This window comes from Mustela putorius, unplaced genomic scaffold (genome assembly GCF_011764305.1).
Source record: "Mustela putorius furo isolate JIRA1106 unplaced genomic scaffold, ASM1176430v1.1 tig00003853_pilon_pilon_pilon, whole genome shotgun sequence".
Taxonomy (NCBI): domain Eukaryota; kingdom Metazoa; phylum Chordata; class Mammalia; order Carnivora; family Mustelidae; genus Mustela; species Mustela putorius.
In genome coordinates, this window is record NW_025422005.1 from 74,726,027 (window position 1) to 74,749,034 (window position 23,008).

At 40.6% G+C, this 23,008-nt stretch overlaps 1 protein-coding gene and 1 pseudogene across 1 annotated transcript in view; both read right to left on the bottom strand.

Annotated features, from left to right (window-relative positions):
- The window catches only part of KYAT3 (kynurenine aminotransferase 3), a 57,674-nt gene extending 51,091 nt beyond the window's left edge, over positions 1–6,583 (bottom strand). Inside the window, exons 1-2 of the mRNA XM_004752647.3 lie at positions 6,450–6,583; positions 885–981 (exon numbers count right to left, since the gene is read on the bottom strand). Of these exons, the coding sequence (XP_004752704.1) occupies positions 885–980 (96 nt within the window). The 5' untranslated portion in view covers position 981; positions 6,450–6,583. The remainder of the gene's footprint in view (positions 1–884; positions 982–6,449) is intronic.
- A 12,708-nt stretch (positions 6,584–19,291) lies between these two features.
- LOC101674898 lies at positions 19,292–22,893 on the bottom strand (annotated as a pseudogene).
- Between the last annotated feature and the right edge of the window lie 115 nt (positions 22,894–23,008).

A 23,008-nucleotide genomic window follows, 5' to 3' on the forward strand; every position in this document is an offset into this window, starting at 1 on the left:
CAGCAGAGTCTGCTTCCCCTCTCTCTCTGTCCCTCCTCCCTGCCCCTCGTACATGCTCTTTCTCTCCCCACGACAAAAAAAAAAAAAAAAAAAAAAATATATATATATATATATACACACATATATATATATATATATATATATATAAAGACATATATATATGTCTTTTTTACATTTCATTTGATTGCATCAAGTTCATAAACAAGGTCCACACACTGTATTTGCTGGATGAAGTTCTCAAGCCTCTTTTCATCCTAGAGCGGTCCTTCTAAACTTACCCTCTCCCACTTTCTCCCATGTCACTGACTTACTAAAGAAATTAGGTCAGTTATCTACCCTGTGGTTATGACCCACATTTTGGATTTGTTTGCTTTTCCATGATTTCACGTAACTTGTTCCTCAATCTGCCATATTTTTTGAAAACTGGAAGTCACGGGGTCAGCACTGATAGTCACTGTAATATCCTATCTGGAGTAGACAAAGCATGCCCTTTCTTGGGAGTGTCCGTATTAGGCAGGCGTGAGTGTGGTATTTTGGTTATGTTGCTTAAAATCTGTGACCTTGGGCAAGTTACCACACCTATCTAAGCCTCCACGGGAAGGAAGTATAACAATTCATAACTTTTTGAGTTTTATAAAGATAAAATGAGATGATGAGAAGGCAATGCCCACCCCGTGTCTGATAGATACATACACAAGCAGTCGCTCAGGGAGCGTCAGCTCTAACAGTGACAAACGATACCTCCGGTTCACATAGCATAGAAATACTCATTCCAATAAAATGCTTATAAAGCACTTGAAAAACTGTATCTCTCTCTTTTTTTTTTTTTGACATAACAGGATATGCACAATATTTATCTGTGTCAGTGATTAAGCAATACATACAGCAGAAGTAGGGAGTCCAAGGATTTTTGAAGAATTAATTGTCAGGAATTTTGCTGTACTGTTAAGGGACCAGAGTCTCCGCTGGGCCGAAAACATGCTGTAGAATAAAAGAAAAACTTTAAAAGGAAGAAAATGTATGATATTTACATCACTATCAGATACTTGCAGCTACCTAATGGACCATAAGCTTATATAAAATATAAGTAAAAATTGTTGATAGCTGTTTTCTTCCCATATGTAATCTCTCACCACTAGAATCATTCTAATAGAACCCTCCTTATCTTACAAAAATTTATGCATCTGTCATTTTAAACTAAAGATGTGTAAGGATATTGTAAATTCAAAAAACAAGGCTCTCATTTAGTCAAGGGCATAAAATTACAGTAAGTAAAAGTTTCATTTGTAGCAGCTATAAAAACCAGAATATTTCTATCTAGGAAATACTCAATTTTCATAATTTCCTGGATAACAGTCACTGGTAAAACAGCACAATTTTTGACAGTAAATTGAAGTGGTTAAAAACAGAATTTAGTAAGTTGCTTGAAAAGGATTATATCAAGTCCTTGACAAATAAAAAAATATATGAATGAATCTTAGGTTATTTTCATAGATAGTACTTTCTTCAACAATCCCATAGACAACGAGCAAACTATTTAAATAGATTCCAGTTACACAACAAGCATGCATTCTGAATTACATCTCTACCTATAAGGAAAACTTACCAAAGAAATAAGAAATTCTATTACTGTACTGCACTTACAAGTATAAGAAAACCCAGCATTCTAAAAAATATCCAAATGTATAAAAGAAACTTCTCATAAGGTTTTACTTATGAGAATGCTGTATCAAGTGGATGGCACTTCCTCTATCTCTGGTAGTTAATTAAACTTTAGAAAAAGAGACATACTCTATGACTCAAAGGAATCCACTGAAGCCAGCTAGCTATGAATCTTTTCAAGTTACCGAAATGTTAAGGCTACAGAAAGATTTAAAGGTGAGAAACAATATATTGGATGCTTCTTAAAAGGTTAAATATAAAATCCTGACCTTGTCAACAAAATCTCAGCTTCAATCTTTAGCCATTCTATTTCACTCCGCCCTTTAAATTTTCTGCAAAGCACTTTTGTTGCTGTTGTTTGGTTGGTCACTCATTCACTTATTTCATATGTTTCATGAACAGGGACCTGATGTGTTTAGTTTACCAATGCATTCTCTGGCACCCGGTAGGCACTCGATAAATAACAATATTAAATGACTGAATAAATACAGAAAAATCACACTATAAATTAATGATTTAGGTGGACTATTTATGAGGCCTTTTATGAAATATTGATTCCTTTTTAAAGTAAATAATTACCCCTTATGTTGTACGTCTTTCAAATTGAAGAACAGGTTTTCTTAAATCAAGAAATGCCTAGTCTTCTGTCATTAACTGTTCCGTTCAGGAATAAAATATTAACTAGGTTAAGCAATATGGGTTGTTTTAAGGAAAGATATTACCAAACAGGAACAATATCGAAAAATCTTATTTAGTATCATGGAGTTACTTGATTTAGGATAATACAGTTGTTTTCTCCCCACCCCCAGCAAACAAATGTCCATTTATTTAAGTTCAGCCCAATTTCTTAGGTATTCAAGCAAAGTATAAGCAAAATGCTTTCTTGTAAGTAGAAAAATGGGAGAAACCTCTTCTACCTTCTTGAGATAAATTAGGTGAAAAAACAGCATAGGAACCAGAGTACCTCAATTCTAGTCATTATTCTGACATTTTAAAAAGTTTTCATACATTATATATTAATAAAAATAATTTTAAAAATTAAAAAGCTTTCTATCCTTGGACAAGTCACTGATTCTTGCTGAACCTCAGTTCCCTCATTTTTCAAAAACAGATGAATATACAAACTGTTGATTTAAAGGTCAAGTCAGAAGGGGCTAGTAAATCAATGGCTGATCATGTGTGAGCTTAGGCACAATTCTTGGGAGATTTCACTCCACACTGGGTGAACCATAACATACCCTCTGGCCAGCAGGTCTCAGTGCTATTCTCTATAGGGAGTCAACACTAAATCCATCTTTTTTCATCTGGAAATCCCAAAGTCTGAATTCTGCATCATCTCTAGCTACCTTCAACAGTATATTACCTCCACAGTACAATGTAATCCCTGGCAAGTGACCCAGTTCTTCATTTCTCTGCCACTTTCCATACCTTCCACTGTGTCTTTTGAACAAATAGGCCATAATCAGCAAATTTCAATGTATCTTTACATTCTCAGCGTGTTTTCCTTGCTTTAATGCCAATCTTATTGTTCCCTGAAGATACCATTTCTATGGTCCTCAGTGCTGGCTTTTGTTTTAATATTCCGCACCTAGGTCTTTCCTGTTGTCCATTTCACCACTTCCAGACTATTAGTTCCCTCATCTGCCTCACTAATGTTATCTCCTGGTCTGCGGATAACTTCCTGTCATTACTAAAGATTTGTCATTAGGCATACAGTTTTCTTCTCAACGCAAAGTACTATGATCATCCCAGATAATTTCAGTGGCTTCAGAGAGGATCCTCCCAACAGCTGACAATCCCATGTCTGTTGGTCTTCTGCTCCATTCCACCTTAGTCACTTTCCTGCCATTATATCCTGACCCTGCACCTTACCATTACCTCGGTCTGGTCTAATTCCAAAATAACTGAGTGAAACATTCTGCTTTTTGACCATAAGCTACCATCCCTTTCAGTTAATTATTCTATTCTTCAGTATTATCAAGATCTCTAGGAGGCTTCCTCTCCTTTTCCCAGTCAGCCTTCCCATTCCATTATTTTCCAAATTAGAGGCCAGTTCTACCACTTTGGTAATGTTCTTGACAATGCCCTACCCACCTGTCTGTCCTTTCACCGGTTTTCAACACTCTAGCCCTGGAGGAAGTCTTCCACAGAGTCTGGTTTTCCCAAGCTGTGGAATGCTGGGGAAAGTCACATGGGACATGTTCGATTTCACCATAAATTCATGGTCATCAATCTCAAATTGATTCCCAAATTCTCCAGCATTTATGCTATATTTTATAGGAGAAGGATGGCAGAATATGTCACCTCAAAATATCCCACTTTAGAATAAGAATTATTTTGAGCTAAAAGCACTTGAAAAACAGCAAACACAAGAAGAGCCATCTGATTCTTCTCCTTCTTTCTGAAAACAGGAGATAAAATTCCCATGTGAAAAGTGCTCTCCCTGCACAGGAAAAAAGAAACATTCCTACATGGAAGGTTGAAGCTGAGAGAATTCTGTAAACACAGAACTTGTTAAATAACTCTTACCTTCCTTTAGCCTCCCCAAATATTTTGGTTACTTTTCCACAATTGCCTCTCCCAGTTCAACCTATATAGCAACATTTGTTTTTGTCACTGCTTCAGGTCATTTTCTTAGGATTCTTGTGTCACGTAGACCTTATATTAAATGTGTGTGCTCTTCTCCTGTTATCTGCATTATAACAGTTCAATTCTCAGGCCCAACTGGAAACCCTAAAAGAACAGGCCATACTTCTCTCCCACAGTCGAGAATGACTATATTTTAATTTTTCCCACACTCCTCTAACCTAAAAGCACTTTATTCCAAGTAGATAACCTTGATTCCTATCAGAGAAAACAGAAGCTATCAGATTTGCCATTTCAATGTACTCAAATTGAAAACACCAAACCCCCAAATGCTTTCTTTCCCTTCTATTATAATAAAGAAAGTGACCCTCCCACAAAAGGATAATTCTTCCTCCCATGACTAACTCTCTGGAGACCTTGCTCCAATGATTTTTACCCCTTTCTCTGGTATATGCAATGTTCCTTGCTTACATCTCTTCTGGTTAAAAAACATAAATACAAAATATAAACAAAAATTAAAATTCTTGACTCTACCTTCTCCTCCCTGTTGCTCATTTCCTCTTCAAATCAAAATTTCCAGTTACTTTCTCGTGAGAGCTAAGCTTTTAAAAAGTTATGTTCTCAGTTGTCTTCTTTTCCTCAATCTATACTCTTCAACCTGGTGCCAACTGACTTTTTTACCCAGGACTCCACAGACACGGCTCTAGTTCAAGTCAGCTTTGACCTTCATATTGTTAAGTCCAGTGAACATCTGGCAATCCTCTCACTTCCCTTGAGCTCCCTGCAGTTTTAGATCCTGTTGGTCAAACCCTGTCCCCTCCCAGAAACCCATGTACCCTTGGCTTTTGACATACTACAATCCCTCATTTCCTTCCTACCTCTCCTCCAATCTGCCACTGAATGATGGAATTTCTCAAAACCCACATCTGGATTCTGTCTACTCACTCATTAATCTCTCACTAACTAATCTGATTGTGGGAAGAATTGTGGGGACATCAGTGCAAAAAAAAAAAAAAAATCTAAGTAGGCTGACATAAAGATTCAGAACCTCTGAAACTACTACTTTTCTTCTGTGCTTTACATACACATTTTTACCAGCACTTCCTAATGCAGTTAACACTCCATACATATATTCACAAATAATAAAAATAGATGAACAAATTTGATGTCATTGAAAAGTTGGAGAAAATCCAAACGTATATGGCTTTTAACTCTAAACAATAATTTCACTGTACTTTTTTCTAGTTTCTCCTTAAAAACAATGTTCTATGAAGAAAACCAGGCAATTGTGAATCAAGGTGATCTGGTAAACCAGATTATGGCATATTGTAGATAAGGTCATCTCCATATTCAAATACGCATGATCAATAGAAAACCAATGTATTTCTTATCACGGGAGCCAACTATTTAAAATGAAGTTATGTGTGGCAGAAGCTGAGAAGGCTGGTGAATTGCTGGGGGCGGGGGTGGGTGGGTAGTGTGCAAAATCCACAGCTACAATGTGAAAAAAAAAATGTAGACAAAGTGAATTGTATCAAGTTTGAAAGTCGGGCCTTAAACCCAGATCATCAATTTACATATAACCACTTTGCACCTGCGAAGGAGAGAAAGAGGAAGAGATTTATGTAACTTGACAAAGTTCCGAACGTTCAGGTTAACTGCAAGGTCAGGGAAGGCTAAGGTGAATGTTGCAAACAAAGGCTGATGCTAATCAACGCACCACCCACGCTGTGATGTCCGAACAAAAGTTATTTCTGCTTCATGCTCTCCCTGCCCATCCACTTCTACAATGTTTATAAGGTCCCCCCCGTGCAACAGAAGGCACCTAGAAGGAGAACCGGTACTGGCTGGGGAAGTACATTGGGAATAATAAGCCTCCAAGTCGTGACTGGAGCAAGAGGGGGAAAAATTAGCCATATTTAACCCGAGCTAAAAGGCGGCGGATCCTGAAACTGCTGGAAAGCCGTTCTGTGAACAGGGGTCCGTGAACTATACATGTGCCCAGGGTCAGAAGTGGGGCTGCCTGGTTTCCAGGAGAAGGAACGAGGTTTCTGCCCAGCACGAGGTGACACTTGCGGCCGCTGTGGGAGAGAGCGAGCTGCCCAGCTCTCGCCCCCCGCGAGGCGGGGGACCGCCCGGAGCCGCCGCTGGAGCTGTCCGGCTCTTTCCACGACGCGCTGGAGATTCCACACTTCACTTACTTGGCAGCAGAACAGCCTGCGTTCCCTTTCTTCTTAGGAAGCCCGGTTATGGACGAACTGGAGTTGGTGTTCCCACAGTGCCAGAGGCGTCGAATCAAGAGCCAAGGGAGGCACAAAGCCCGTCTTTTTGGATGACAGGGGGGCACGGGCCGCACGCTGCGAGGCCAGCCACGCGCCCGGAAGAAACGTGATTCAGCGCGGGCGCCGGCCCCCGAGCGCGAGTCCGAGCCCTGAAGGAGACCCAGCCCGGCTCTCGGCCCCGCCCGGCGCGGCGCTCGGCGACCTCCCTCCCGGCGGGCCTGGCTCCACAAGACTCCGCGCGCCGGGCCCGCTGCACCGGCTCGCGGCGCACTCCCCGCAGGCGCGCTCCAGTCCCGCCTCCTCCGGCTCCCCGCCCCCGGGCGTTCCAGGGCGGGGTGGGAGCGGAGGGACTCGGACTTGGGGGCGGCGCCCGGCGCGGCCGGACGCTGGGGCAGGGTGCAGAACGTGGATTGGCTGAGGCGTCGGCCGCTAGCGCGGACTGGTTCGCTCGGGAGGCGGGGTAGGGTGGCAGGGAGTCGGCGGGGCGCGGGCTGCGTAGGCAGGTGGAGGTGTGGGGCTGTGTTAAGTCCGCGGGGTAGAGGCGGGTCTGAGCCATGGGGTGGGGCGGGGAGACCTGGATAGGCCGGGGATTGGGGATGAAGACTAGGCCCAGGGCCCTAATTAGATATGCATCCTTGATTTGGGTTGGGGTGGTTGTAGGACAAGGACTGATTTGGAAGAAAGGGCAAACTTGGGGCACTGAGCTTAGGACAGGAATTGCTGTAGATAGAATAATGTTGGAGGGTGCCTGGCAGAGGGCAAGTCTAAACAGAATGTGAAAAGGGATTTGTAGATGTATTCATCGCCTGTGATGGGGGTAAGAAAAAAAGCAGGAATTGACCGGCGCTTGGGTGGCTCAGTCGTTAAGGGGCTGCTTTCAGCTCAGGTCACGATCCCAGGATTCTGGGATGGAGTGCCACATGGAGCCCTGCATCGGGCACCCTGCTCAGCGGGAAGCCTGTTCTTCTCCCACAACCCCTGCCTGTGTTCCCTTTCTCGCTGTCTCTCTGTGTCTAATAAACAAAAGCTTAAGGGGGGGGGAGGGAAGCAGGACTTTACATCTCTTAATAGAAAAAAAAAAAAAAAAAAGAGTTCGATTGGAGAACCGACTAGGAAAGGGAGTGTGACACTGGAGGGAAATACACGACATTTCAAAGTTTAAGAAAAAATCGCCAAGGAGAAAAAGACACCACCAGTCTTAGATGATGTAGTGCTAGTGAAAGCACTGTTTCTGTTAAGAATCACATTTCACAATTGGACTTTCTTCCTCTTCTATTTTAAGAAGATGGGTGGATAAATGAAGTGAGAGTGACAGCAACATTTACTTAAGCCTAGAGGAAGGAGCAAAGGTAATCTCTGGTTGAAGGAATATACTCTTCAACTAGGTACAAGGAGGTTCAGGAGACAATTAGGTGAATGGAGAAATTACTGGGTGCTACAGAGACCCTAGCCCTAGACTGTGAATTGTTGTGGAAACCATTCAGTTGCGAATATTTTCCAACAATTTGTCAATACTCTCCTTTTTGCTGGACAATATTGGTGGTCCAGAAGGCCACCAAGAACACACCTGTAGTCAGAAAGTTGGGTATATTACTGGTTGCAATGAGGGAGAACACACACCCTGGGGAGCCATGCGTTGGTTATTCCAATAACAGGGCGTTAGAAATGACTTAAAAATTTTTTGCATGTATTAGGTGATTTGCGGGGAGGATTCAAGGAAAGGGAGATTCATTCTGTTTTGAATCCTGTCAGGAAGTAGAGGCAATTGTAGGATGAGGTATCATATGACATTTTATATAGAAGGAGAAAGGAAATTGCAAGTGTAAATCCGGAATTGGTAAAGAGGCAACAATGTTGCCAAATGGGAGAGGAGGAAATTTAGTATTTTTGCAGTTTCCATTATGACCTAGTTTTTAAATCTGTGTTTAGGCAAGATTATTAAGTGATCTTGTCTGTTATCTCACTTCATCATGATCACAGAGTGATTTTTGTCTCATGTTGGTGTTGTGTTAAACTGTTAAATTCTATAGGTGAACACTGCAGTCAGTTCCTAACAACACTGAAGCCTTAAGAGTAAGTGTCAGTTCAGTTTCCAATGTCTGGTGCTGCTTTTCTTTTCCTCACAGCTAACAAATATGAATTGAGTACTTAGGTGCTGAGGCTACTTGAAAAAATGAGGCAGAGGAAGTGTGTGTCATAAACCTTACAGAGGGAGAAACACACATAGAGGCATTAATATATACAGTGACTTCAGATGATGATAAGTACTATAAAAGAAGCAATGATGGGTGGAGACAGCGATGATTTAAATAGGATGGTTGGGAATTTCTTTTCTTTTTTGTTAGGGGTGACATTCAATCCTGAAGTGAATGATGAAGAAGCAACCTTGCAAAAAATGATTCTGGAAAAGAAAATAATAGTGGTAAATGCCCTGAAAAGGGAATAAACTTGGCATGCACAAGGAATAAACGAGATCAGTGTGGTTTAAGTATAGCAATCCAGAAGGAAAGTGCTTCTAGATTAGGGTAGAGAAGAAAGCAGGGGCTGTATCATGCAGAACCCTGTAGACCCCAGAAAGGAGTTCAGATTTTATGTTGAAGCAGCCATTGGGAAACCTTTTGCTGAGGAATAATGTAATCTTAATTACATTTTTGTAAAAAGATACTCTAGCTGCTTTTGAGAAGAGACTTGGGGGCAGGCAAGAGTTGAAGCAGGAAAACCTCTTAGGATGTTGCTAAAATGGGGAGTGATATTGGTTGGGACTAGGGTGGTGGAAGGGGAGGGAAAAAGGGCTAAGGATCTCAACATTCGTTCTGCTGACATTAAGTTACTGCTCCTAGGTCAGCATTGCCCCTCCACCTTCAGGTGTGCTAGGTTTCTCCAAACTCAGACACTCTTTACTCACCATCTTCAGAGTATAAACTGCTAATCTCTTGCTAAGATGAAGAGGGGGCAATTGACAGGGCTATGTGGACCAGGAATGGGGGTCTGGAGATCTAATCGTTTCCTAGAAAGTCCTTTAAATAATAGTTCTGTGTTTAGTCCTGAGTCTTTGGAGAGTCATCTGGGGGTAAATGCAGCTGCCATTTTTACTTTCTTCATGACTGGTTTAGGACTCAACTTACCTGAATCTGCTGTCTACTACCTGTCTGCTAGAAACCCCACTTGCTTTCTAACTTCTCTAATTTTTGTTGCCCCTCTCTTTCCTTTTGTTTTTGTTCCCATGGGTTTGTGGCTTAAAATAACCTCCTTAATGTTATTTTGGTGGGCTTACGTAGAGTTAAAACATAAATATCTTAGATTTGCTGTCTCTTGCTGTTATCGGTTTACATACAGACTCATTAATGTTATTTTGGTGGGCTTACGTAGAGTTAAAACATAAATATCTTAGATTTGCTGTCTCTTGTTGTTATCGGTTTACATACAGACTCATTAAATGACTGATTGACCAAATGCTGGGGATTCAGATGCTTTGTTCCTACATTAAGCCTCATGTTATTCTTTATATTCATGTTGATGTGTAAGAGAAATCACGTTGATGTTAAAGAGAAATATAGAAATATAAGTGATTCCCTGGAATTAATCACTTAAATATAAGTGATTTTCCTTACAGAATAGATAAACTGGAAAGAAGAGCTTAGGGGAAAAAGTGGCACAAAGGTCAGTAGATACAAGCAGGTGAGCAGTGAAGTTCAGGTCTTGGGGTCTAGCTGGTGACAGAACTTCCAAAATTTCAGCAGAGTTTGTGGGTAGTTGGTATAAAGACTACATTTCCACTCTCTGTTGTAGCTGGGTTGGGGATTAAACTCAATTCTGGTCCCTGGGATATAAATGGAAACTATATGCACTTCATCCAGGAAAATCTTAAAGGGCTAGCATGCCCTTATTGCTCCCTTGTTCTGCAGTTCACCTGACAGTCTGTGTACGAACAAGATGGCTGCAGATCTCTTGGGCCACCAGATGGAATCTGCAAGTTGAACATGGTGGAACAATAAATAGAATGAGAGAGAAGGAGGCTGAGCCCATGACATTAGGGAGCCACTATTCCAGCCCCACATCTACTGTATTTTTTTTTTTAAGATTTTATGTATTTATTTGACAGAGAGAAATCGCAAGTAGATGGAGAGGCAGGCAGAGAGAGAGAGAGAGGGAAGCAGGCTCCCTGCTGAGCAGAGAGCCCGATGTGGGACTCGATCCCAGGACCCTGAGATCATGACCTGAGCCGAAGGCAGCGGCTTAACCCACTGAGCCACCCAGGCGCCCCCATCTACTGTATTTAAGTGGGAGAGAAATCAACTTCAATTCTGTTTAACTCTTTCATATGAATTTTCTGACATGCTGTTGTACTGTGACTGTTGATGTGTTCCTGACTTCGCTAGTTTGCTTACCAAAGGCATTCCACTTTACTTTTACATGACCTCCCAGGTGACAATAGAGGAGTAACAGGGAGGAGAACAAGGTGGAAGCAAAGCTCCATTGCCTGGAAATGCTTCACAAGAGGTATTAATGCTTTCCAGCTAGATAAATAATAGCCATACAAACATTAGTTTAAGTAATTCAAAAACTGTAGTAGAAATTATACATTTTCCCATGGAAAGCCTGCCTAAGGTAACTATGGATCTGTTTATCTGTCTATCTATCTGTCTATCCACACACACATTTCACTGGATTTATAGCAATGTAGCTATTAGCATTGGTTACTTAATGCGTTCAGAAAGTCTTCATAGTCTCTGAACAGTCTTTTACAAGAGAAAATAAATTTTGACTTTACAAATAAATTTGGTAGGAAAAAAATTAATGCAAAACATGGGGTTCATATGTAAGATACAATATTTGCTTTGGCAAATATTATACCCTTCTAGGCTAGGTGTGTGGCTTCTGGCTAAATAGTGTTAGAAAATGTCCCTACTCAAGTGATTATCATTGTGTTAGAATCTAGTAGAAAACGCTCTTCTCAGGGAGGTGTCATGTGTTTCTTTCTTTCTTTTTTTTTTTTTTTTTAAGATTTTATTTATTTATTTGACAGAGACCACAAGTAGGCAGAGAGGCAGGCAGAGGGAGAGAGAGAGAAGAAGGCTCCCCGCTGAGCAGAGAGCCCGATGTGGGGCTGGAGATCCCAGGACCCTGAGATCATGACCTGAGCTGAAGGCAGAGGCTTTAACCCACTGAGCCACCCAGGCGTGCCGGTGTCATGTGTTTTTTCTCAATCTACTCTCTCTCTGAAATTCATGGTTCACATTCTTGATGGAGCTCTCAATCTTTCAGAGGCCTCTTTCTTACAGGCTATATGCAGATTCTCAGCTTCTAAAGGGTTTCTTTCCTTTTCTTTCTTCCTCTCTCTCTCTTTCTTCCTTTCTTACCTTCCTACTTTCTTTATTTAAAAGGTTTCCTTTATTTATTTGACGGAGAGAGATAGAGCCCAAGTAGGCAGAGCGGCAGGCAGAGGGAGAGAAGCAGACTTCCTGCTGAGCAGAGAGCCTCATGTGGGGCTTGATCCCAGGACCTGAGCTGAAAGCAGTCCTTAACCGACTGAGCCACCCAGGTGCCCCGACTAAAGGGTTTCTATGGTGACGGCCTTTTGATCTCTGTATTTGTCATAGTGTGCAGTAATCTCTTTGGCACTGCTGCCTGTGGCAGTGCCACATGCGTTATGCTGGGTGGCTCTCCGGAGCAGTGGCAGGAAATTAACACCAGATTCTCTAGGTCTGTAAGGAAGAGATAATGATGAAATCCTTTGTGAGGAGGGAGAGGGAGAAGATTCTCCTTTAAATAGTACAATAATATAAATAACTATCAAATTCCTGCAATAGTCAATATGATGTTAAATAACCAAATGGTAAAATTTCAGGGAGAACTCTCAGGAATGGAGTTGTGATGATAAGCAGCATAAGGATGTTCACTTATGTGTTTAAAGATATATATGATATGAAGTGTTTACTATGGCAGGCACCCTTCTGGACTCTGTTGATTCCAGTGATGAACAAAACAGTTCCTACCCATGTGGAGCTTGTATTTTAGTGGGAGATATTTCTGACAAACTGAAGTGAGGAAAAGCAGCGATAAAAATGCCATGAGGAAAAACTAAAATGTTGGCCACTAGATGGAGCTCATTGCCTTTTTCTTTTCACTTAACCCATCCACTCAAAAAGAGATGCTGAGTGCATGACCTACTATTAAAGTTGTGTTTTGGGGTCAGGTGATAGGCTGTCTCTCTCTCTCCCTTTATTTCCCTCCTAATTTGGATTTTATTTTTCTGTGAACCGAAAGGGGGAAACAGAGTTAAGACATAGTATGGAGCCAACCAAGATATCTTAGGATAGGTGGATTAGATCAGCTCCTTCTTATATCATAGAAATCCTCTGCCCTCAATTTCCTGGGTTTTTCCTTTTATGTATTTATTTGTTTAATATCTGTATTCACAACTAGACTATTAGCTCCTCAAGAGGGAGACTACAGGAATATTTCCCAGTCCTTAACAGAGTACCTAGCAAGTACCTTTTGAATGAATGACTCCCTTTAATCCAAGTAATTCCTGTTTTCCATGTGGTCTCACCTAACTCCCTAGGGACTCTGTTTTGATGTTTGGTTGGGGGAAAAAATCTCTATAATAAAACCTTAGGTAAGTTTGTCTGTCTTGTGTTCTGTGAATTCCTCTCTGCCAAAGAACTCTCAGTCAGTGGGAAATGTGTGTGTGTGTGTGTGTGTGTGTGTGTGTGAGAGAGAGAGAGAGAGAGAGAGAGAGAGAGAGAAGTACTTTTTGGCTTTCTGAGTACAGGGCCGTATTTTTTCCTTTTTCTACTTAGAGAAAGCCTAACACACCAAATGGACACACATATTCACATGCACACACGGATACACGCATATTTTCCTTTTCTTTTCTTTCTTTTTTTTTTTTGAGAGAGAGAGAGAGAGCATACCCATGCTTCCAGCTGTTCATTGCTTATATATAGAAATGCAGTTGAATACAGGTTTTTGAAATTATTGAAGTAAAATTGACATACAATGTTTCATTAATTTTAGGTGTGTAACATTTTTATTTTTATTTAAATTTTATTTATTTATTTTTAAGATTTTATTTATTTATATGATAGACAGAGATCACAAGTAGGCAGAGAGGCAGGCAGAGAGAGAGAAAGGGAAGCAGCCTCCCTGCTGAGCTGGGAGCCCCATGCAAGGATCGATCCCACAACCCTGGGATCATGACCTGAGCCGAAAGTGGAGGCTCAACCCACTGAGCCACCCAGGCGCCCCAGATGTGTAACATTTTTAGAAGGTAGAGAAAAGACAGGAAAGTATCTCCCAAACTGAAAAGGCATTTTGAGACCAGAAAACAAAGCAGGCCACCCCATACAGTTTACACAGTTTTATTCAGGAAAACTTACCAAGAGGGAAGATCTGGTGGAGGAAATCCATGTCAGCTGTCTAGTTATTCTGCACAAAATTCAGACCTAGTCCACAGATTTTATGGAATGAGGGGACACTCAGAAGGGGCACTGTAATGAGATCAAAGGGTTAGCGTGTACCTCAGAGGGCTTCCATACACCTGACAGCTAGCTACCCTTCAATTAGATTTTGTAGTACTACCTATACGTGGAAGGGGAAGGAAAGATGTTATCTCTAACAGATTCCTAGGAAGCCAAAGCAAGCCTGCCCCCTTCCCTACTTGAGAGGCATTTCTAAGGTATGTATATTAATCTCCAAGGGGCCAATGATGGAGTCAGTATTGTCAGCACTCCTGGAGACATACTGATTTGACAATTCTGTGCTTTACTCAATGTTTACTGTAACTATTATGGTCACCATCTGTCACTATATAGCATATTACAGTATTATTGACTATGTCTTCTATGCTGTACTTTTCATGTCCATGATTTATTCTATAACTGTAAGTTTGTACCTCTTAATCCCCTTCACCTATTTCATCCATCCTATATATACATATATATCAACCTACATCTGTATCTATATATCTCACCTCTTCTTTATCCATTCATCATTGATGGACATTTGGGCTCTCTCCATAGTTTGGCTATTATTGATAATGCTGCTATAAACATTGAGATGCATGTATCCCTTCGAATCTGTATTTTTGAATCCTTTGAGTAAATATCTAGTGGTGCAATTGCTGGATCATAGGGTAACTCTATTTTTATCTTTTTGAGGAACCACCATACTGTTCTCCAGAGTAGCTACACCAGTATGCATTCCCACCGGCAGTGCAAGAGGGTTCCATTTCTCTGTATACTCACCAACACCTGTTGTTTCTTGTGCTGTCAATTTTAGCCATTCTGACAGGTGTGAGGTGATACCTCATCATGATTTTGATTTGTATTTCCCTGATGATGGTGATGTTGAGTATTTTTTCATGTGTCTATTGGCCATTTTGCCCATTTCTTAACTGGATTATTTGGTTTTGGGGTGTTGCATTCTTTGTAGATTTTAGATACCAACCCTTTATCAGATATGTTGTTTGCAAATATCTTCTCCCATTAAATAGGCTACCTTTTAGTTTTGTTGATTGTTTCCTTCACTGTGCAGAATCTTTTTATCTTAATGAAATCCCTGTGATTCATTTTTGCTTTTGTTTCCCTTGCCTCTGGCTAGGTAACTAGAAAGAAGTTGTTATGGCCAAGGTCAAAAAGGTTTTTGCTTGTGTTCTCCTCTAGGATTTTGATGGTTTCCTGTCTCACATTTAGGTCTTCCATCCATTTTGAGTTTATTTTGTGTGTGGTGTAAGACAATGATCCAGTTTCATTCTTCTGCATGCTGCTGTCCAGTTTTCCCAAGGTCATTTGTTGAAGAGACTGTCTTTTTTCCATTGAATATTCTTTTTTGCTTTGTCAAAAAATAGTAGAACATATAGTTGTGGATTTTCTGTTCTCTTCCATTGATCTATGTGTCTGTTTTTGTGCCAGTACCGTACTGTCTTGGTGATCACAGCTTTGTACTAACAGTGATGCCTCCAGTTTTGTTTTTCTTTTTCAGAATGGCTTTGGCTACTCAGAGTCTTTTGTGGTTCCATACAAATTTTAGTGCTATTTGTTCTAGCTCTATGAAAAATGCTGGTGATATTTGGTTAGGATTGCATTAAGTATGTAGATTGTTTTTAGTAGTAGAGACATTTTAACAATGTTTGTTCTTCCAATTCATGAGCATGGAATGCCTTTTCATTTCATTGTGTCCTCTTCAATTTCTTTCATAAGTGTTCTACAGTTTTCAGAGCACAGGTCTTTTACCTCTTTAGGTTTATTCCTAAGTATCTTTACGGTTTTGGTGCAATTGCAAATGGATGGATTCCTTAATTTCTTTTTCTGCTGCTTCATTATTGGGGCATAGAAATGCAACAGCTTTTTGCATATTGGTTTTCTTTTCTGAAATTTTTCTGAATTCGTGAATTAGTTCTAACAATTTTTTGGTGGCATCTTTCAGGTTTTCTACATAGAGTATCATGTCATCTGTAAATAGTGAAAGTCTGACTTCTTCTTTGCTGTTCTGGATACTTTTTATTTCTTTTTGTTGTCTGATTACTGAGGCTAAGACTTCTAGTACATGTTAAGTGGTAATGGTGAGAATGGACATCCTTGTCTTTTTCCTGACCTAAGAGGAAGGCTCAGTTTTTCCCCATTGAGGGATAGTATTACTTGTGGGTCTTTCATATATGGCCTTTATGATGTTGAGATATGTTCCAAATATCTCTACTTTATTGAGGGTTCTTTTTTCTTAATCAAGAAAGGATGCTATGGGGCGCCTGGGTGGCTCAGTGGGTTAAGCTGCTGCCTTCGGCTCAGGTCATGATCTCAGGGTCCTGGGATCGAGTCCCACATCGGGCTCTCTGCTCAGCAGGGAGCCTGCTTCCTTCTCTCTCTCTCTCTGCCTGCCTCTCAGTCTACTTGTAATCTCTCTCTGTCAAATAAATAAATAAATAAAATCTAAAAAAAAAAAAAAGAAAGGATGCTATATTTTGTTAAATGCTTGCTTCTTCTTCTTCTTCTTTTTTTTTTTTTTTTTGCATCTATTGGCAAGATCATATGGTTCTTATCCATTCTTTTATTAATGTGATATATCATGTTGATTGATTTGGGAATATTGAACCAGCTCTGTAGCCCAGGAATAAATCCACTTGATTTTGGTGAATAATTCTCTTAAAGTACCGTTGAATTCAATTTGCTAGTATTTTATTGAGGATTTTTGCATCCATGTTCATCAGGGATATTGGCCTATAATTTTATTTTTCAGTGGGGTCTTGTCTGGTTTTGGAATCAAGGTAATGCTGGCTTTGATGAAGTTTTAGAATAAAAGTGAGGTTCTGTGGGGTGAGGTCCAGAGCCGTTGACCAAGAAAGAATTCTTGAGATATCTTTGGTCCAAAATGGTGGTTTATTAAAGCACTGGGACAGGACCCATGGGCAGAAAGAGCTGCTGCTCTGGGGTTGTGCGGAGTGGTCCATTATATACTTGCAAGTTGAGAGGGGTTAGGGATGGAGTAAGTCTCTAAGGAATTTTGGGAGCAAGGTTTCCGGGACCTTGAGGGTCTAGCTGTTGTTGGGAAAAAGGTTATTCATTAATGATAATAAAACCTTTGTCATGAGACCCTTTAGATGTATATCAGTGGGCCTTATGCTTGGGAATGATTGTATCTTGGAGGGTTTAGAGATAAAGGAAGTTTCCAAAGGAATTGTTAAAGTAGACTTACAGGATCCTGGTTGGGGGTAGGGGTAGGTCAGGCTAGGATTGCCCTTTGCCCTTAACAAAGCCTAAAGCTGGAGGTAGTTGAGTCCCTAGAGGAATATCACTCTACCTGTTTCAAGGGCTTGTCAGTGGGTAAGGAAATTTAATAATTTTTCTTCTGCCTCTGTTTCCCATATCAGCTTCATAGAATGAGTTTGGAATTTTTCCTTCCATTTCTATTTTTCGGAACAGTTTGAGAAGAAAAGATATTAACTCTTCTTTAAATGTCTGGTAGAATTCACCTGGGAAGCCATCTGGCATAGGACTTTTGTTTGTCAGGAGATCTTTGACGATTAATTTAATTTCTTTGCTGACTATGGGTCTGTTCAAATATTCTACTTCTTCCTGTTTCAGTTTCGGTAGTTTACAAATTTCTGGGAATTTTGCATACCTTCTCTCAATCCCATAGATCCATGCAGGCAGCTGAGAGCTCTCACCCCTTTTCTTTGTTCTTAGTTACCCCAGAAGTTGTCTCTGCACTCTTGAATGAGTTGAGATAGAAGTAGATCTTTTGGGCAGCATCCTGAAAAGTGAGGGTAATGTCAGATAGTTGCTTCACTCATTTTTCTGCCCCTGAGGGAGAAATTGTGGGCTGAAGGGATTTTTTTTTAGATGCTGACTGTTACAACTAATGGGAGGGACTGATACCAGTAAAGTGAAATAGCATTCTTTTATCGGTGTTTTTGTTAGAGAATGAGGCCTAGGACTTCCTTTTCCATCATCTTGCAGATTTTACTTCCTTTTATTATTTTTGAACTACAAATGTTATTTCTTTAGAAGTTATAGTACAATTCAGGTCATCTATTTCACCTTGGATTGGTTTAAGTTTGTGTTTTTGTGAAATTGGTCCATTTCATCTAATTTGTTGAAAATATGCGTGTAGAGTGGTAACAGTGTTCATTTTTAGCTTGTCTATATATCGAATATTTAAAATATTTCTTAAATCTTTATATTTGCATTCACTTTTCATTGACTATCTTTTTTGGCCTACTTGATTTTTTTTTTTTGGCAATTAAACAAATATTTAATTCTAATGGAATAAATGAGAAAAAATAACTCTTCAATGAAATATATATATGAGGCAACCTTTCAAAGGGATGTGGTGGGGGAAAGATTGAAAGAAAGATGAAGAACCAGGGAGCTAAGTGGGCTGTTGGACAACACCATTTTTAGCAAGTCAAAGAAAGCATGGCTTTACCCTCTGCCAACATGTTAAAAAATATATAAATTTTTCTAATAAGTTTAGCACATACAATAGGTACCAGAGAAAGCATGATTTTTTTTTTCTTTCTGAATTTGTTGATTGCTCAGGAATATTTAGCATATAGGTAATAGTTAATATATATATATATATATATATATATATATATATTTTTTTTTTTTTAAGCAGAGAATTAACTATACTCCCTGCTCCCCAATCACCTTTGCAATGTGTGCTGACTGACTTGTGCTCATATTTCACAGAAACCATCAATCCCCCATCATGTTTTAACTTTTTACTAATTATCTGAAGTGGAGTTAAGCAACAGCCTTGAGAGGAATTAGGAAGTATTTCCATATCCCATCTAACCCCCGGGCATTCTCAGGATTCTTCTCATCCCCCCTTTTATTGATCTTACCAAAAAAAAAAAAAAAAAAGTTAAGACTTTAACAATCTGTAACAATGTGGACAGAGGGGAAAATATAGAGCCAAATACAGTGGCACCTAATGAGTTTTCTAACCCACTGAGCCACCCAGGAGCCCTCAGTGAGTTTTTTTTAATGCATGTAAAAACTCAAAAACATGATGTCTCTATTTTGAGGAATCTATTTCCTAAACATCACACCTAATTCTAACCTTTGTTCTCCATAAACAAAAGTCAATCATCCCATCAAAATCACCAGATGTCAGCAATTTTAGCAAATAGTTGGTCTCTCCTATAAGAAAACAAAACGGACTTAAGCAGTCTCTTTTAGGAAGGGGATATATAGAAAAAAGTATACATATGTACATATAAATTTTGCCCCTCAAAATAAACTGAATTTTTACATCTGCTGTATAAAAATGTCATTATATTTTATTATGTATATATTTATGTATAAAAACCACCAGAGCCAATCTTTGTGAAAGGAGAAGGGGGCGTCTAGAAGATCCCACCAAGAAAATGGGGCTTGGTGCCTCCAGCCTAAAGAACAAATTCGAACTATGTCTGTCCCTGTGGGTCTAGCCGCTTAGGGGTGGCTCCTGCAAGGTTTGCTGAGCAGGAGTACCGGCTTGGTACTGCCTTCTTGGAGAGGGAAGGGGGACCCATTTTAACAAGCATCCATCATGGAGTCTACGGAGCTGGTCTTCCTTAGGATAGATGGTACATGCCATATCCGACTGGAGTCACACAGAGTCCAATGGCAAGATGGGAAGCACAGATCTATGGAAAGGGTAGGACGCCTTGTATATGCATGCTGCTCACAGGGACGAAATGATGGGGAAAGGGAGGCCGAAACCAGAGGGCAGGCAGCACAGGTTTTGCAGCCATTTTCAGCTTTTCTCGTTCTGCCTCCTGCAGTCTTTTCGCCGTGGCCCGTTGGTTCTGGAACCCGATTTTGACCTGGGTCTCTGTGAGGTTTGGAGCCCTGGACAACTCTGCCCTCTGTACAATGGAGAAGTGCTGCTTCCCGTGGAGTTTTCGCTCCAGAGCAAGAGGCTGGGCCGTCGTAAGGGGTATTCGCGGCTTCTGATGGGTCTTGTGCTTCTGGAGGGAGCAGGTGGTGGGTCTCCTGTGTTTTGGCCGCGGGGAGTATCTGCCAGGTTCCTGCATGCTGGGGGCCCCATCTCCGAGTTTTCCGACTTGACCGAGGCAGTCTCCAAGGGCTTACCCAGGGGCCGGGTGGGGTGAAGGTGGTGATGGTGGTGAGGGTGGTGGAGGTGGTTTTGCCTGGCTGGCAGTGGGGACGCCCGCTTGGGCGGCTTCTTGTCCCATAGGAGCATGAGCGCCCCCAGCTTAAGGGCAGGCTAGAGACCTCCACGTGGCATTCCTCCACCATCCCTTTCACTCCCCCATGCCCCGGCCCAGCCTAGCCACCATTGCCTGGGCCTCCTCATCAGACGAAAACAGTTCCTTGCCTTTGATGCAGAAGCCATGACTTCCCTGACCTATGGAGCTCGGGACTGCGGGCCCAGCTGATTTTTGACCTGGGGAGGACAGCTTTCACTGAGGAAGCTCTGCTGTTTTGTCAGGATCTCAGTGTTCTGTGTTGCCTTTCTCTAAATCGGGGGATCTTATATATCCTTTCACTAAACCCACAGAAGGAAAAGTAACATCCTGACATTTAAACAAGAGAAAATATACTTCTCTAGGTTAAAAAGAATTTTGGCAGAAGAACACCATAAGGGTCAGCAAATATCAGTCCTAACGTGGGGTAGCTTTGGCAGACTGAAAGCTGAGAGCCTTGAATTACCTTTTTCTTGTTATTGTATCACCCAATGACCCATCTCAGATACACTATATCAGAAAGTCAAGAGCAGGGGAGGAGCCAAGGAATTTTATACTTAGTACTGAAAGACACCCCCCCCCCCCCCCGTCGTTAACTAATTAACTGCTCTTTTGTTGTGTAAGAGCACCCCTCCTCCCCTTGCAGTGAAAAGACCCTTCCCCCAGGGTTGAATTCAATGTAACTGCTCTTTTGCCTTTCTGTAACTGCTTGGCTTTTAGGGCATGACACTTGTCTCCTGTTTGAACAAGATACCTTCTCCTAATAGCCGAGGCATGGTCACATAGGCAAGGGGGCTGCATGGTCACGTAGGTCACGTAGACAGGGGGCTGCATAGTCAGGTAGGCAGGATGTCTGATCAGTGTTTTAATAGAGCAGTAATCTGAAAACTATGGCTTGGGGGGTGCCACCTATATTTTAAAATAAAGGTGTATTGGACACAGCCATGCCCATCCATGTATGTATTTTCTATGACTGCTTTCACACTACATGGCAGAGTTGCACAGCTGAGACAGGAATTACAGAGACCACAATGCCATGAATAGTAATTGTCTGGTCTTTTGCAGGAAAGTTAGTCAACCATTTTGATGAAGAGTAAAGCCTTATTTTTTGCTGAAAACTGAAAAAAAAAAAAACCCTACCCTATCAGAAATAAAAAGACTAGTGAAGCACATTTTATTTTTAGCTTGAAAAAAAATTTTTTATTAACATATAATGTATTATTAGCCCCAGGGGTACAGGTCTGTGAATCATTAGGCTTACACATTTCATAGCACATACCCTCCCCAATGTCCATAACCCAGGCACCTTATCCCTACACACTTACCCACCCCCCAGCAACCCTCAGTTTGTTTCCAGAGATTAAGTCTCTTATGGTTTGTCTCCCGATCCCATTTTGTTTCATTTTTTCCTTCCCTACCCCCCACAACCCCCCACCCTGTCTCTCAAATTTCTCATATCAGAGAGATCATATGATAATTGTCTCTGATTGACTTATTTCACTCAGCATAATACCCTCTAGTTCTATTTGTGTTGTTGCAAGTGGCAAGATTTCATTTCTGCTAATGGCTGCATATTATTCCACTGCATGCATACACACACACACACACACACACACACACACCCCATATCTTCTTTATCCATTCATTTGTTGATGGACATCTAAGTTCTTTCCATAGTTTGGCTATTGTGGACATTGCTGCTATAAACATTCAGATGCACGTGCCCTTTTGGATCACTACATTTGTAGTCCGATTGCTGGGTCATAGGGTAGCTTTATTTTTCAACATTTTGAGGAACCTCCATGTTGTTTTCCAGAGTGGCTGCACCAGCTTGCATTCCCACCAACAGTGTAGGAGGGTCCCCCTTTCTCTGCATCCTTGGCAATATCTGTTGTTTCCTGACTTATTAATTTTAGCCATTCTGACTAATGTGAGGTGGTATCTCATTGTGTTTTGATTTGTATTTCCCTGATGTAGAATGATGTTGAAAATAATTTTTAATCATTTTAAGAAACAGTCACTTACCTAGGGTTTAGAAAATTAGGATAAATTCTATATACACTATGTAATACCAAGAACACTATTTTGTTGGCCAAAAAATATAAAAAAAAAATCTATAATTTCTTTGGGGGAAAATCAGCAAACTTCCAAGTATAGACTTCTAAGAACTGGGAAAATATTGCCTAAATTATAAGACTATAAACAATCTAATAATTTAGTTCAGTTTTCTAATATATTATCTGTCATCATTTAAGGTCCATCTTTGTGAATTATATATTGTTATAAATACACAATGCCTAATTGTCATCATGTTACTATGTTCAGCCCAGTGTCAATTACCTAAAATTCTAAAATGTCTCTTTGAATTTATAATCTGGGTGAATTGAACAAGAAAGGAGAGTTTCCTTTGTTGGTCTGTTTGTTTGTGACCCAACCCCTACTCATGCTAATGATTTCTTCCATCTTCTTAAGAAAATTCTGTAGAGGTTCTGGGTCTCCATATAAGGTGGCTTGCTTCAGCTTGGAATCCATCAGGAAGGTTGTCCTTTTCCAGGGCCTAGTGATCACATAACTGCTCAGACTGTGCAGTTGTGACACAGTAGAAAACTGCACACACACCTTCTTCACTAAAAAGCTAAAATGGTTGTCCCTGACATTGAAACCCATTGTACATGTGGCCAAACTGATGCTCCACTTTGTTCTTAAATTTTTACTTAAGATTTTGTTTTTATCCATTTATCAACTAATGGTCACACAGAAGAATAAACTGCTCCTGAATGTT